The sequence below is a fragment of the Kryptolebias marmoratus genome, linkage group LG11 (assembly GCF_001649575.2).
Source record: "Kryptolebias marmoratus isolate JLee-2015 linkage group LG11, ASM164957v2, whole genome shotgun sequence".
NCBI classification, from domain to species: Eukaryota; Metazoa; Chordata; class Actinopteri; order Cyprinodontiformes; family Rivulidae; genus Kryptolebias; species Kryptolebias marmoratus.
In genome coordinates this window covers 23804618-23819762 of record NC_051440.1, presented here as the reverse complement: position 1 = coordinate 23819762, position 15145 = coordinate 23804618, and the positions used below count along the sequence as shown (strand labels likewise).

Here is a 15145-nt window from a genome sequence, read left to right as displayed (position 1 = left end):
TCCGTTTAACCGGAAATTCTTATTTTTGTTTTTAAAAATAAAAGCATGCATTCACGGTTTTTGTTATGTCTTACAAAAATATTAAAAATATATCATATACATAAACTGATCTGTGATTTATTTGTGACTATTTCGTCAAATATGCTTGTGTTTAGAGTAGCACGCTTGCCCTTTTCTGCACTGAGCTTTGAAAGTCTTAACCGGAAGTGTTGCTCGGAACGTCTAATTTGACGGACGCAGCTGCAGTGTTGATGCTAGCGCGTTAGCCGCTGTTCTGTATTGGCATGTCACGAATAACCCGTCCCCTCAAAAAGTAGAGCTGCAAGCGATTAGTTTGTTTTCCAGCATCCACCTTTGGGTAGGATCAGAAAACAGAAAATCTGGGCGGAGAGCCGAAGAGTGAGATGAAATGACAACGTCAACATTACAGGTAGGCATGCTAACGTTAGCTAGCTGTGTATAACTGGATATAACTAGCACCAGCTTGTGTTCGGGATTACAGCTAACCTTTAAGTTTTCACTAACTTCGTGTCATTATATATTTTCTTGTCTGTGCCTCCAAAGTCCGCAAACTTATCAGCTTTACAAAAAGTGTGCCCTAACTACTGGATGAGAGAATAATACTACTGTTTCCCCAAGATGTGCCTCTGATTTAGAACCAAAACAAAAGATGTTCACACATGCATTTAGTAGTGCGTTTTGTTAAATACGTGTTTATTTTGACAGCCCAAACTAAAATAACTGCAACATGTAGCTTTTGAGCATAATTTTATTCAATATAGGTTATGAAAACAAAACGTACCTGGCAACTAATCAGGTTTTCCTTCTTATTCTTTATGCTAGGATGTCTGACAGGTCACAAGTTCCGTTAATTGCGCCTTTTAAAAACTAAAAAAAAAATCAAAATCTTTACAGTTTTACTGCAAATCTGCAAGTAGCTATGAAAAATGTTAAAATACTAGATGAAAACATTTGGACTAGTAGGATAATATAAGGTCGCAGTGAAACGCCTGTGCAAGTCTCCTAGAAATAAAACAAATAAATTTAATATATATAAATGAACGGGTAGTGAAGTGTTTGAGTATACTGGGGGAACAGATTTATTAATTATATTTCAAACATCTGCAGGTTGTGTTTTTTAGTATAAACAAATGCAGCAGCTAATGGTGTTAGCATGCTAGTTAGCATGTCCTACAGTCTCTTCCTCCTCTAAAATGTCTTGTGTTGGTGTTAAACTTGTCTCTGCTGTCCACGAGCAGCCGGGCCTCATATAACAGTGATACTGATCAGCTGGAGGTCCTAAATGTGGAAGGTTTAATCTAAATAAATAATGTAGCTGCCTTATAGTTAGCATGGCTGTGCTCTCAGGATGATGCTTTACAGCATTAAAAGGGTTTTAGAAACGTTACTTATATTTAATTCTTTCATTTGTTATGTGTGAACTAAGTCCCGGTTTGTGTTTATAGAGTGAGCGTGGTGTACGTGTGTATTGTTTATCTCCATTTTATGGGTGTGTGTGTCTCCTGCAGAAAGCCATTGATCTCGTCACCAAAGCCACAGAGGAGGACAAGGCAAAGAATTACGAAGAGGCTCTGCGTCTGTACCAGCATGCCGTGGAGTATTTTCTACATGCCATCAAATGTAAGTGTTGGATTGTGACGGGCGGCTGTAACTAAGGGTGTGTGGAATGATTCAATGTGCTGATGGCAACTGAATCTTGATGTCCAGATGAGGCCCACAGCGACAAGGCGAAGGAGAGCATACGGGCTAAATGCATGCAGTACTTGGACAGAGCGGAGAAACTTAAGGACTACCTGAAAAATAAAGACAAACAGGGCAAGAAGCCCGTCAAGGAGGCACAGAGCAATGACAAGTACGGCGTTACCACTGTTGTGAACACATTCAGTGTTAAACTGGAACCGAGCTTTGTTGTGTTTTCATGTTTTTTTTGTTTTTTCAGGAGTGACAGCGACAGTGAGGGTGAAAATCCAGAGAAGAAAAAACTGCAGGAGCAACTCATGGGTAGGTGGGCTTGTGTGGATTCAACCTTTTGAATGTACACCTCAAAGATAAAAGGCTCGTTTTATTTATCTAATTTGATCTTCTGATCTTATTTCTGTCTGTGAACCAAAATTCAGTCTCAGTAAAAAATGTGAGGACGTTTCAATTACTAAAACACACTCAAAGGAGAGAGAAGGCGTGCTAAAAGGTTTTAAGGAAAGTTCATCCTTTGAATCATAACATCAGAGTAGTTTTTAACATAACATCATTTTAACATCATTTTCAGTTGTTCAGTTGTTCTGAACAGATTCTGTAAATTTACGAGATCATCTTCATCGTATCGTGTGTTTCTAGGTGCTATTGTGATGGAGAAACCAAACGTTCGGTGGAACGACGTGGCTGGCCTGGAGGGAGCGAAGGAAGCTTTGAAGGAAGCGGTCATCCTCCCCATCAAATTCCCTCATCTCTTCACCGGTAGCGTTCACGCTTTGATTCTGTCGACGTCTTCTGTCAGACAGACTGTTCCAGTGGAGTTTAAAGCTGTTTACAAACATGGAGTCATTGATTTATTTTCAGGAAAGCGGACTCCGTGGAGAGGAATCCTGCTGTTTGGTCCTCCAGGAACCGGAAAGTCATACCTGGCCAAGGCTGTGGCCACCGAGGCCAACAACTCCACCTTTTTCTCCGTCTCCTCCTCAGATCTCATGTCCAAGTGGCTGGGAGAGAGTGAGAAGTAAGTTTGGGCCTCAGAGGCAGCTGTTTGATACCATAATTCTGAGAAAGACGGGTTTATTATAACAGAAATGTCGTTTATCAAGTTGCGTTTTACGAGTTCGAACGCGAATGACTAGCGGCTTGTAATTTTAATATTTTCTTGCCTCTGCCAGGCTGGTGAAGAACCTGTTCGACTTGGCTCGCCAGCACAAGCCCTCGATCATCTTCATCGACGAGGTGGACTCGCTGTGCGGCTCCAGGAACGAGAACGAGAGCGAGGCGGCCCGCCGCATCAAGACTGAGTTTCTGGTCCAGATGCAAGGTGGGTCAAACGAGAACTCAGAGTTCTGTGTACAGTAAATATATTTGTGTAAATATATTTTATTTTTACATTAAAAGTGTGTCTTCTTTTATGAGACAAAGCCATAACATTTCTTTCAAACCAGTAAAACGGTTGATTATTAATGTGAATAAATGTTAGAAACTTAGACAAAATGACTGAAAACAAGATTAAATTCAGCATATTTAAAGCTACTTTTTTCTTTTTAAAGTTTTAAATTAATCGGTCATTTATGTGGTGACTAAACCTTCATTTTTAATTTTCTGTAAGGTGTGGGAAACAACAACGATGGTATTTTAGTGCTCGGTGCCACCAACATCCCCTGGGTTCTTGATGCCGCCATTCGCAGAAGGTCAGACTTTACCTCCAAAGTTCAAAGTGTTTTTGGTTCACAGTTTTACCATTTTTGATCCCTGTGGGGTGTTTTCTAACCCGGCCTGTTTGTTAGTTTGGTGCCGGGTTTCATCCAACCTGATGAACTAAAATATTTAATCTTTGTCAACATCCGTCTAAAGTAAACTCCTCAATGATCCAGAGGTTCGAGCTGAATGTTACTGCAGGAGGATAAGAGAAGAATAAAACTTCACCGAGTAACTGAGTGGTTTTATTTCAGCTGACAGTCCATGTTGTATTTATGGTTCTGATTACAAGGAAGTGTCTTCTTTGAAACCTCCGTGCTCCTGAAGCGCAGCCCCGTCTTCATGCTGAGATGAATGAATCTTAAGCTGCAGGATGCAAATAAAAGCAGATTTGTTCTCCGTTGTGTCAGATTTGAGAAGCGGATTTACATCCCTCTGCCCGAGGAGCCGGCCCGGGCTCAGATGTTCCGACTCCATCTGGGCAACACGCCGCACAGCCTGAGCGAGGCCGACCTGCGGGAGCTCGCCCGAAAAACGGATGGCTACTCGGGTGCTGACATCAGCATCATCGTCCGGGACGCTCTCATGCAGCCGGTTAGGAAGGTCCAGTCAGCGACGCACTTCAAAAAGGTGAGAGGCAGAAAAAACCCAAAAACCCAGAGGTTCTCTTTAAAGTTCAAATACTCCTCGTGGCTTTCAGTGCCTAAAAAGGAGCGTTTCCTGCGTTTCCTGCAGATTCGTGGTCCGTCCAGAAGCAACAACCAGGTGATGGTGGATGACCTGCTGACTCCGTGTTCCCCGGGCGACCCTGCAGCCGTAGAGATGACCTGGATGGATGTGCCTAGTGATAAACTACTGGAGCCCATAGTTTGCATGGTGAGTTATATTTTCTGTCAAGTTTATCGTCTTTAAAGAGCGGTGAGACGGAGCTAACGTCACACAGGAAAGCTGTGTACAAACATTCAGTTTTACAAAGACCAGATCCAAGTTCTTCTCTTCTGAACTCGAGTTGATTCTGTTCCTAAAGCTGTTAAAGGCAGCATCTGGTGACGAAGTCTGTAAAACGTCTCAAAATGTTCCTCAGTTTCCTCACGTGACTCACGGAGGCTTGAAGTTTGAATGTGCTCAAAATCGTTTTGCAGCAGATCTTTTATTTATTTTATTTTTTGTCTAAAAAAGTTGAAGCCTTCTCAGTTTTGTCTCCAACCTGTCCTGATCTGAAGTTCCACACCTGAACACAAAACAGTGATGATGATAAATAATTATTTAAAAACTGATCCAAATATCTGCCCATCTTCATTTCTGAGGTGTACTTCAGCAGATTAAGTCATAAAAATTGGGTCATTTAATGATGTGAACAGCATTATCAATTATTTGGCCTAGAATACAGTTTTACAAACAAAACACACAAAATAAGCCTTGATTTAAAGCAAATGCTTCACGGAGAACACAGCTGCTCGGCTCTCTGGGAACCTGGTTGAAAACACTCAGAATTCAGTGAGACTGAAAATCTCATCATTACTGCCGTCCAACAGCCACACGGGGAGTGGAAACGTAAACAACTGAATGTCGAGGTGTAAAAATATTAAACTCAGTGTTTGTCTGAACTGCAAAGAAGCTGAAGAAGATGGAGGAAAGTCTCGAATTGTTCCCCGTCTGTGTTTGACTCTGGAAGTTAAACTCCCTCAGCAGAGATCCTCTCTGTGGCAATAAGAACATTTATTTCAGTCTAAAAGCAGCAGATAGTTAGATAAAAGCTAAAAGCAGCTGAAGACACAAACAGAGCCAGGAGCTGGAGCAGATCTCTAATAAAGAGATCTGGGATAATATTTGTCGATAAAGTTGAATCCTCTGAAAGGCCTAAAAGTTAGAAAACCCAGAAGTCCTAACACCTGTCTCCTGATGAACAGATAAATCAGCAGAAAGTCTGTGAACTGAGATAAAAGTGTGATTGTAATGAACTCGCCGGCTGTGTCTCTTCTGCAGTCGGACATGCTGCGCTCCTTGTCCACCACCCGTCCAACAGTCAACACTGAAGACCTGCTGAAGGTGAAGAAGTTCACAGAGGACTTTGGGATGGAGGGCTGAGGGCGCCTCCCGCCCTGCTCCTCGCCCCTCGCCTCCTCTCCTCCCCCGCCTCCCCACCCGTTTCACCGCTGCGTAGGCTTTTATCTCTCAGCTGGACTCTTTGGTTCTCCGCCTCCCGTGGATGTGAAAGAATAAACGACGAGGTTCTGACTTCTGCCCGCCCCGACCAGGACTTTAAAAATCCCCGAAGGATGCTTCCCGAGAGCGGCGTTAGAGAATCTGTGACCACCCTCCACCAGAATCTTCACTACATGAACTCTGCTGCGTTTGACGTCTGACTGAAGGAACGCACGTTTTTCTGTTGCCGCCGTGCACTTTCGCTTCCGATCCTCCCGCCGAAGGAGCCAGACGTTCCAGGAAGAGCCGGAAGCTCGTTCCCCGCCAAGCATGCAAGTGTGCGAATGCACCCACGTGTTTTTATTAAACTTGTGTGTCTTAATGTTTCTGTTTCATGTAAAAAGGCTGAGATTCTGTTATTTAATGTTTGGTGTGTGTCTGCATCAGGCCTGAACCTCGACTGAAGTATTCTCATTAGAAGAGATGTGCCTGACTGAGGAAAACAACCAAACCTAAAGACTTCAAATAGATTCTGAGCTGATACTATAATAATAATAATAATAAGTTGGATTATTTTTGGTTTTCCTTCACAGGAAACTTCAGCATCACCAGCTTTTTGTAACAAACTGAGATATTTAAACCCTGAATTTGAGAAAAAGTTCATTATTTTTAAGATTTCACAGAATAATTCAGTCCAGAATAATTTCTCCTGCAGTTTTAGATCCCATCAAAAATGAAGAGTTTGATTTATGATGTTTATATTCAGGCTGTTTTACGGTGTTTCATTTAGTCCAGATAAGTTAAAACCTCCTGAATCTGAGATGAAATAATTGAGATTTCCTTTTGACCAAATCCAGTAAAAGTCCAGTGGCTGTTCTGATTTTCAGTTAAAGTTTATGAATAAAAAGCGCCAGAAAACAGAACCTCAATCAAACCTCATCTCTCTTTTAAAAACATTACAGCTAAATAAGGCATCACGACTTCCTTCTGTGAATGAGAAGTTGGGTTAAAATGCGGCAGAAATCTTTTAATTTCTTTTATTTTTGGAGCTTTTAACGGATTAATGAAGGCGACTCAGTCGGGCACATCTCTGTTTTCTCCTGTTCAGTGTTTTTATTTATTAGGTTTTTGTCCCGTTTTACACGGAACCAGACACTCCAAGTATTACTTCCTTGCCCGATTTATTTCACTTTGTTGCTTCTGGGAGACAAACCTTCACACTAAGCTCCCGTTTAGTTTTCTTGCTGGTTGAAGGGCGAAGCGGGCTGACTGTTCTGGGCCGACTCCGGGCAGAACCAGCGGTAAAAAGTCTGTGTTACAGTAGTACAGCTGTGTTTGTGGAGGTACTGTTGGACCAGCGGTGGGGTTAACCCGCTGCTGGCCGTGTAACCATTACTACTAATTTAACCTGAATTAATAAAAACTGACATTTCAAATGAAACCAAAGGAATTTTCTGCGGATTGAATCTGTTTAAAGGCTCTTCTGTTCCTTCAAGTCGATCTGAGCTGAAACACGGATTATTTTCACATCAGAAAAGTTTCCATCCTCAGTGAAAAAGACGACAAGTTGTGGTTTAAATACGAGAGAAGAACCAAAAACAGGTTTATAAAAGAAACCAGTTTTATTTGTCTTCCTGCCTGCATCTTAATCAAACGTAAAAAGTGGATTTTTAACCCTAAATGAAGTCTGTTAGTTAGAGAATAAGACGTTTGTGGGAGTTTTTTGTGTGCATCAATCCCCAGAATTCAAAGCAGAAAAGCAAAGAGATTTATTTAGTTTAAGCATAAAGTCTGAGTGGATTTCTGACCTAAATATGATTTAAAAACTAAACTTGTTTGAACATAAAGTCTCAGTTCTTCTGTATTTAAAATGTTCCTAAAAGAGGAAAAAACAAAACGAAACGTTTTCCAGAAGGCAGCAGATGTTTGTTTGTTTCCTGAATTAAAACGAGAATAAAACTAATTTTACCTTTTTTAATGTAGCAACTAATTAAAAAAGAATCTAATGATTGTTTTAGCATCAAATTAAAGTTATTAAGTCACTGATTAAATGTTTAAAAAAGGTTTGAGTTTTCTAAATGCTTTTAGCTCAAACGGTGAAGGTCTGGAAGAATTTAAATGATATTTAATTTAGTCAAAAACAGCAATTAGGATGGATTTTTATTTTGTTTTGCCTCCATTTGTCCAAACTTCCCTTTTTAAATGTTTAAAATTAAACTGGGGAGGGTCGTGTTTAATTGATCACTTCAGTTTTTAGTCACCTTCAGCGCTGAAAGCTGGTTTTTAAATCGTACCGACAGCTGAGAGGATCAGATCTGACAGGTTATTTTTTATCTAATGCAGATTATTTAAAATCAATAAGTTTTTTCTTTCTGCTGAAACACACGAAGCTCAGAAGACGAGGAAACTCGAACCGTAACGACCTCATTTAGACCTCGGCAGCAAAACTAACAAAAAAACCTGCTAAAACAAATTAAATTTCCACTGAGCACAAAAAGCAGCAAAGACTCGCAGACAGAAGGTCAAACATGGAGGCTGAAAACTAAATCTGACAGTAGGAGACGATTGTTGTCTATTTAACAGATAAATATTTGTTTGAATTTGATCAAATTAATTTATTTCAGCTGGTTATCACCTCCATGGGCTAAAGTCTTTCATCAATAAATTGTTTCAGATCGTAAAGAAAATGTAAAAATCCAATAATTTTCCTGTTTTTCTGCATTTATTTTGATTTCTAGCGATCAGATAATTTCAAAAAACACAAGATCAAATGAAACCTACTTCCTTTTAAAGGAAAAGGATCGAATCTCCAAACTTTAAAAAAGTTCCTTCAGTTTGAACAGACTATAAACTGTTTACAGCTTTAATAAAAACTGAGGTTTTATTTTCTAACAGTTGGGATAATTAGATCCGTTTGATATCCAGGATTACATCTGCAGGAAAATGTAGTTTAATCAAACCAAACTGTGTAACTTCTGTGTAAAAAGTCCGACGTCGGCTCCGACACCTGAAGAGCTCGAGACGCTCCGTTTCTCCTTGCCGGCGTCAAACTTTGCTCCGCTTGGAGTGGCGCTCGGCCGGAAGAGCGGCCCGCTTGTTCCGATGGTGCGGGAACGTCGGCATCAGCTCCGGTTCGCACGCTGCGGGGGGNCCGCGCGCAGAGCGCTGTGTCGGGTGCGGCGGGGGGAGGCGGGGGGAGAGGGGGGGGGTGAGATTCAACGAGCTTCATCCTACACTCATCCTCACGTGTGAGACTCACGCAGAGGTTTCTCCTTGAAGTACGAGCTCTCCAGACAGTCCTTGGCCGTCGCTCTGGTTCAGGAAAACAGAGGAAAGGCTCAGTTTGATTACAGATCGTCTGTGTAGGTGGGTACCTGCGGGTCGGTACCTGCGGGTCGGTACCTGCGGGTCGTACCTGCGCTGCGGGTGGTACATGAAGAGCAGGTTGAGCAGCCTGTGTCCAGCGTCAGACAGCCAGGTGAACTTATTCTTCAGGTTGTTGTACGGCTGCTTCCTCAGGCTGTACTGACCGATGAGGGGGAGCTGAGAGAAACCCTGCAGCACACACGAATAAACCGGTTCTCAGGTCCGCTTGGAAAAATAAAAAGGAGAGCAGGTTCTTCTTGTTGGATGAGAGAAGCGTTTCAGAGACGAGAAGATTAAATTATGACTAAATCTTCTCAGAAACTCGCAGGAGGAACCCAGGAGATGATTTACAGGAATATAACACCATGTTCTCATCGTAGTTTTCAGTGATGGTTCGGGAACCCGCCCCTCGTTTACGACGGCTCAGTGGGTCACAGGAGACCTCATCATCTGATATAATCCACATGACGAGCCTCAGTGCGTCTAAATACCTAAGCAGTCCTACATTCAAATGCTGAAACTTTCTTTTCAAATCTTCAGCAACGCTGAAACGTCTCAAAAAGGAGCAACGAAGCAGGAAAACTTGTCTGGAGCGTTTGACGCCATCGTCTGGGAGACGAGGACAGGGACAATGTCCTCCGACCGCCTCCCCTATCAGGAGACGTGCTCCGTTTCTTTCATCTGAAGCTGACAAACAGCTGGAGTCTCACCGGCCAGATGTTCTCGTTGGGCGTCCCCAGCAGCTGAACGATCAGGTCCACCTGCTGGATCTCAGAGGTTCCAGGAAGCAGAGGTTTGTGGGCCAGCAGCTCGGCCAGGATGCAGCCCACAGCCCTGCGGCAGAAACATCACATCCTCGTCTTCAAGACACAGTTCCCCCCTCATATCTTACTTTATTTACTCACTTATTTATTCACTATTGTACTCTTTCCTGTCACACCTTTAATGCATTTGTAATTACACCGATGTGGAACACTTTTAAATCATTACAGCTTCATTTAAAACACATTTAAAAAGCCAAAAAACAAAGAAGAAGCGGCGGTGGTTCTGGTGTGGTTTCTCACCACATGTCCAGAGCTGTCGTCTGCGTCTTCGTCCCCAGGAGGAGCTCCGGAGCTCTGTACCTGCAGGCAGGAGGGAACGCTGTCACAGAGCTAACACAGATAATACAGGTGGATTACAGCAGGGGATTAAAGAGACGAGTTTCCACTGAGGTAGTACAAGCGCAGCAACACGAGGGTTATCTGAAAGCCAAACAGGAAGCAGCTGCAACCGAAAACTAACTCTTTCTTAGGAATATTGCTCTTTATTTTAGCAGAATCAGACAAATAATTTATTATTACACCACTATTTCATAACTGTGAGGATCCTTAATGTTGGAGTTTTATCAAAAGGAACCTAAATCCAATCTTATCTGAAAGATTTTCAGCTGCAGTTTGAGTTTGTTGTCAAAGTTTCAATCGGAGCCACATCTGAAGTGCAGACAGTCAACCGAAGCAGCACACACACACACACACTGTGTCCGGGGATGTGTGTGAAGGAACACTCACCACAGTGTGACCACTCTGGGGGTCATGGGGGGCTGAGGGATGCCGTACATCCTGGCCAACCCGAAATCAGCTGCATGAGACGAAAAACAGCCACGACTCGTCACATCAACACGTCTACAAATCTGTGGATAATTATCACCACCTCCCGCTCAAAAAAGGTAGACATTAACGTTTCTGTGTGTCTGTGACCAAAACGTCTCCTGAACTGGGACGGATTTTAACCAAACCTCCAGAAGATCATCCCAGGCTGTGCCTCTAAAACGGATTAACTTCAGGAGCCAACGCAATTCAAGATGGCCGCCCCAGCCAGCCAACAAATTACTATAATTCAGCAGATTTTACAGATAAAGTGTTAAAACTTGGTGTGGGAGTAGCTGAGGGTCATCCATGCAAGGCGGAGCGAGACGCTGGTTTTATTATATTTACAAAAAAAGGTTTAATCAAAATGTTTTGATGTTTCGTATTTTTATCGGTTGTTTTACGAGCGAAGGACCCTTCCAGTGGTTTGAAACAAAAAATAAAAATAAATAAAGTTGCTTTTAGCTTCAGGAATAAAGTAAATCCTCATTTATCATTTACACCTGCTGTTTTAATTTGATTAAAAGCATCCGCAGCTGTTTTCTCTCATTTATTCTCAGAGAAATGAACCCAGTTTCTGCCTGAAAGGACAAAATAAGATCTGAATAAATTCCAGCTTCTGCAGGAAGTTCTTTGAGCGCAGATGTAACGTGCTCATGGTGAAAGCTGAGGGGATGTGAGGAGAACAAACTCACCGATCTTAACGCAGCCTTTGTCCGTCATCAGCAGATTAGACACCTTCAGGTCCCTGAGGAGCAGATTGAGGAGGATAATGAAGCAGCTGCACATCTTCGGTCCTGTTCGAGCTCGCTGACGGCTCCTTTCTGACTCAGCTGCAGCTAAAAGCTCGACGTTCAGCCCCCCGTTACTTCCTCAAAGAATCTACAAACTTCAGGTCTGCCAGAAGCTGACAACAGGGGAAATTACTCCTTTTTACCCGATGGTTTGTCGCAAAACTGATCATTTAATCGGCTGCTAATTCAACAAAATGCAACTTTCTGATTTGTTGTTTTGAACGGGAAAGCTGCTGTTACGCCTCAAACCTTTCCTCGTCATTTGGAGATCCTGACTTTTGTAAAACTGTAAAACCCCGTTAGGTTCGGGTGGAGTTCCTGTGGGTTTAAACTCCACCCTGCCTGTGTGACGGAGCAGGACTGACCGGTGGATGATGAAGTTGTGGTGCAGATATTCCAAACCTCTGAGCAGCTGAAGGACGATGCACTTCACCTGGAAAAGAGCACAAAAAGTTGAATTTAACTCACACGGATTGTAAAACAGAGAAGTCTTGCAGACCACCGGCAGCAGCCGTTAACTATATTTTCATTTTTATCACTTGTTTAATTTATTTAAACTTCAGGACATGAGAGGAAAAGAAAACCAAACCAACAAAACTGTTTGAAATGTCCGTTTTTAGCTACGCTGAAACGTGAAAACAGTGTTTCTACATAAAAAGATTAAAAGAAGAAGGTTTTGGCGTGCAGTCTCGGAGGCCTTTCTTATATTTATATTAAAGTGTGAGGAGTTGGATCGGAGCTCCGTCCCACCTGAGCCTCTGAAAACGGCGTCTGCATGTTTTCCAGCAGGCTGGCGAGGTCCTGCTCGCAGTAACTCATCACCAGAAACAAACTGAGCAGGAAAGAGAGGAAAAACAGCAAACTGGGGTCAGAACGAAGTCCCAAACAGTTCACCTGTAAACACGGAAAATACTGCAGCAACTAATTAAAAGAGAGGTCGTATCAAGATTGTAAAAGTTTCGACAGATCCCCTGAATCCACTTTTTTCTATCAGTACTGAATAAAATGCTCCGACTTGAGTCCGTTAAACCAATTTGGACAGGTGTTCATCAAAACGTAAAACCCGCTGCTCCACCACAGCCGTCCTGCAGATTCTCCTCGGTCTGAGTGCGTCTGAGCCGTACCTCTCCAGATGGCTGCCGACAACCACCTCCTTCAGCTCCACGATGTTGGGATGTCTCAGCCTCAGCAGCAGCGTGATCTCTCTGAGGCTGCTGATGGGGATCCCTGACAGGAAAGGACATTTTCTTTTACACAGGAACAGCTACAAAAGCATCCATCACAGATGCTCAAACTGGGGGTCTCACCGTCTTTCTCTTTGTCCATGCGGACTTTCTTCAGCGCTACAATCTCATCGGACTTGGTGTCACGGGCTCGGTCTAAATCGAGAGAAGAACGTGTTTATTTCCTGGGCTTCTTTTATAATCAAATCCATGTTACACACACTTACACACGATGCCGTACGTTCCTTCTCCTATTCGGTTGAGTTTCTCGAACTCTCTGACACTTCTGCAGCTTCCAAACTGAGAAAGGTGATAAAGATTTTTAAATTATCTGTCTAATATCATAGCATCAAACTATAAAAAGCAAGATAGATGACAAAATATAATTCAATATGCACACATTTATGTTTGAGTGATGTGATTGTGTAACTAAACTATATTTTATTATATGTTAGCAATTCCTACAGTTAGTTCCATAACACCCTGTTCAAAATATACTGTATTATGATAATTATTAGATATTTTGGTTAAAAATGATATCTGATTCGCGGACTGCAATATTAAACAATATGTTTAGTATTAATAATACGTATTTATGACCTTCTACTCTAACATCACCATTAATTTATGATAAGACATAAAAATGTCTTCAAAAAATGAACCAGTGAATCAATACATGAATAAAAACCTAATACAACTTAGAAGCTTTGAATGCAATGTTTCCATTTTCCGCAATATTATATATTTTCACTATTTTAAACACGTGCCGAATTTTTGCCTGAATTACATAGTTTGTCTTTATACTGTTAAGTTGTGTCTTGTTTGTGCTACATCGTGGCAGATACACAAAATCCTTAAACTCTACGAATCGGTAACTGAATTTGGCTAGCATCGCCTCAGAGCTCATTTACTTACCCTGTCGTTTTGAGGCACCGTGAAAGTTATGTTGTCTTTAATGGATTTCAGTCTTATGGTGTCCGGTTCGTCCTCTCCGACGGGCTCCATTTTATATATTTACGGGTAGTTTTATCGTTCACAAACGAAAATAAACTTTCATGTGGCTTCAGCTAGCTAGCCGCCATTGTTGTTTGTTTGCGGCCGCCGAGTGGACAACAAATAGCTTTTCCGGAGTTTGACGCCGTTTAAAACCACAGTAATCCCACAGTTCCTTCTTGTAAAACTGTAATTAAAATAAATAAAAACAAAAGTTAGTAATTCTGTTTAAACATCTGAAAATAACTGACTTACTTAGTTGTCTATATAAGATATGTAAAAACAATTATCAAAATTTATAACCTATTTGTTTCTTATCTGAAAAGGTAAAAATGTCCTTTTCTTGTTGTTAATATTTTAATTATGTTAAAATATTTATGAATATAAACCAGCCACTGATTTATTTTTATAAATATGTTCATAAATATGTTACACGATTTTGGCGTAAATGGCTCTTTTAATCTCTGCTTACTCAAAAGTTAATATTGTTTGTGTTTATCTAAGTGTCAACCAATACCTGTCTTTTAATTTGTAAACTTTACATCAAATTTTCAGTTTTAAACTCCTTTATTTATTTCACTGTTTTTTTTATTTAAAATTTAATTCATTACTGATAAAGACGATAACAGCTCTTAGTTTTATAACTCGACGCTGTTCTAAATTACCTTGTTTGTGTTTTGCTCTGTTTTAATCTGATTTAAAACACTTTGTTGTTTGAAAAGTGTTTTACAATTAAAGTTTAATTGACTAATTAATGATAATAAAATAAAAAGTGTGCAAGAATGATTGTTACAAACCTTTAAAAGCCCATTTATTTCACACATTTTGATTTACAGCTCAGTAATAATATGGTAATAATGAAAGTAACAAATATGTAAGATTGTGTAATTACTAAAGTTATTAACATATAGTAGATAACAGTAACATTGTAGCAGCAAGGTAATAAACTAACAGTAATAAACTAGCAATAAAATAGTCATTAAGCACATTAATGCTTTTATACAATATTATTAGTGATTTTTACTTTGTAATGTTTACATTTGTTTCAACCTTATTACCATGTGGTACAGGTTTTACTCTGAGTTTATTACCTTGTTGCCATGTTAAAACATTTGTAATTACACAATATTACCTATTTATTACCTTGTTGTTACTATAATGTTACCACATTATTACCTTATTAAGCTGTAAAGTTCCACTCAAACATTTTTAAATAAACATCAAATCCCTCCAAAACATTTCATTTTGACTTAAATTTGAGTTTTGTCATTGCTGATCCAGAACTTCTTATAACACAAATTTGAGGTTTTTTAGTTTTATTCAGGTTCTTGTGGGCTAAAACATTTTTTGTTCTGTAACAGAATGGATTAGAAACAAGTTATTATGAAGTTCTTCTCTTTAATCAGCCCCAAACAAGCAGCCAGACTACACATCTGAAATCTTCACAGCAGTTTCAACAAGTTAAAATAAAATATAAACGTGTTTCATCACCTTAAAGGAAACAGTTTGTTTCCAAACTAATGGTTCTGGCTCCATGGTGTGAAAAGTACTTAATATAAGCAAATCCAGTATTTCTTTAGAC

The 15145-nt window shown here is 40.7% G+C and overlaps 2 protein-coding genes across 3 annotated transcripts; one reads left to right on the top strand and one right to left on the bottom strand.

Moving 5' to 3' along the window:
• The first annotated feature begins 220 nt into the window (after window positions 1-220).
• Window positions 221-7000, top strand: vps4a (vacuolar protein sorting 4 homolog A). Its single transcript, XM_017434219.3, has 11 exons — window positions 221-430; window positions 1530-1641; window positions 1729-1873; window positions 1961-2022; window positions 2356-2475; window positions 2578-2734; window positions 2889-3037; window positions 3326-3407; window positions 3825-4044; window positions 4150-4290; window positions 5401-7000. Exons 1-11 carry the CDS (start codon window positions 410-412, stop codon window positions 5500-5502), a joined length of 1311 nt encoding a protein of 436 aa, XP_017289708.1. The 5' UTR covers window positions 221-409; the 3' UTR covers window positions 5503-7000.
• cdk10 (cyclin-dependent kinase 10) lies at window positions 6696-13697 on the bottom strand. 2 transcript variants are annotated; one of them, XM_017434220.3, is made up of 13 exons: window positions 13486-13696; window positions 12798-12870; window positions 12655-12726; window positions 12472-12574; window positions 12098-12179; window positions 11713-11780; window positions 11249-11301; window positions 10476-10545; window positions 9990-10049; window positions 9636-9759; window positions 8975-9114; window positions 8819-8871; window positions 6696-8699 (listed from the first exon to the last, which is right to left on the bottom strand). In XM_017434220.3, the coding sequence occupies exons 1-13, from the start codon at window positions 13573-13575 to the stop codon at window positions 8605-8607; spliced, it is 1083 nt and encodes a 360-aa protein (XP_017289709.1). In that variant the 5' UTR covers window positions 13576-13696; the 3' UTR covers window positions 6696-8604. The 2 variants fall into 2 exon arrangements, with proteins under 2 accessions (XP_017289709.1, XP_024865864.1); XM_025010096.2 differs by having other exon boundaries at window positions 6701-8699; window positions 8962-9114; window positions 13486-13697.
• Window positions 13698-15145: the final 1448 nt, after the last annotated feature.

Coding starts and splice junctions, on each gene's coding strand:
- vps4a (XM_017434219.3), top strand. CDS start 410: ATGACAACGTCAACATTACAG. Junction 1,874..1,960: donor GAGGCACAGAGCAATGACAA/GTACGGCGTTAC, acceptor TTGTTTTTTCAG/GAGTGACAGCGACAGTGAGG. Junction 2,023..2,355: donor ACTGCAGGAGCAACTCATGG/GTAGGTGGGCTT, acceptor GTGTGTTTCTAG/GTGCTATTGTGATGGAGAAA.
- cdk10 (XM_025010096.2), bottom strand. CDS start 13,575: ATGGAGCCCGTCGGAGAGGACGAACCGGACACCATAAGACTGAAATCC. Junction 12,575..12,654: donor CATGGACAAAGAGAAAGACG/GTGAGACCCCCA, acceptor CTTTCCTGTCAG/GGATCCCCATCAGCAGCCTC. Junction 10,546..11,248: donor CAAAGGCTGCGTTAAGATCG/GTGAGTTTGTTC, acceptor CGTCTCATGCAG/CTGATTTCGGGTTGGCCAGG.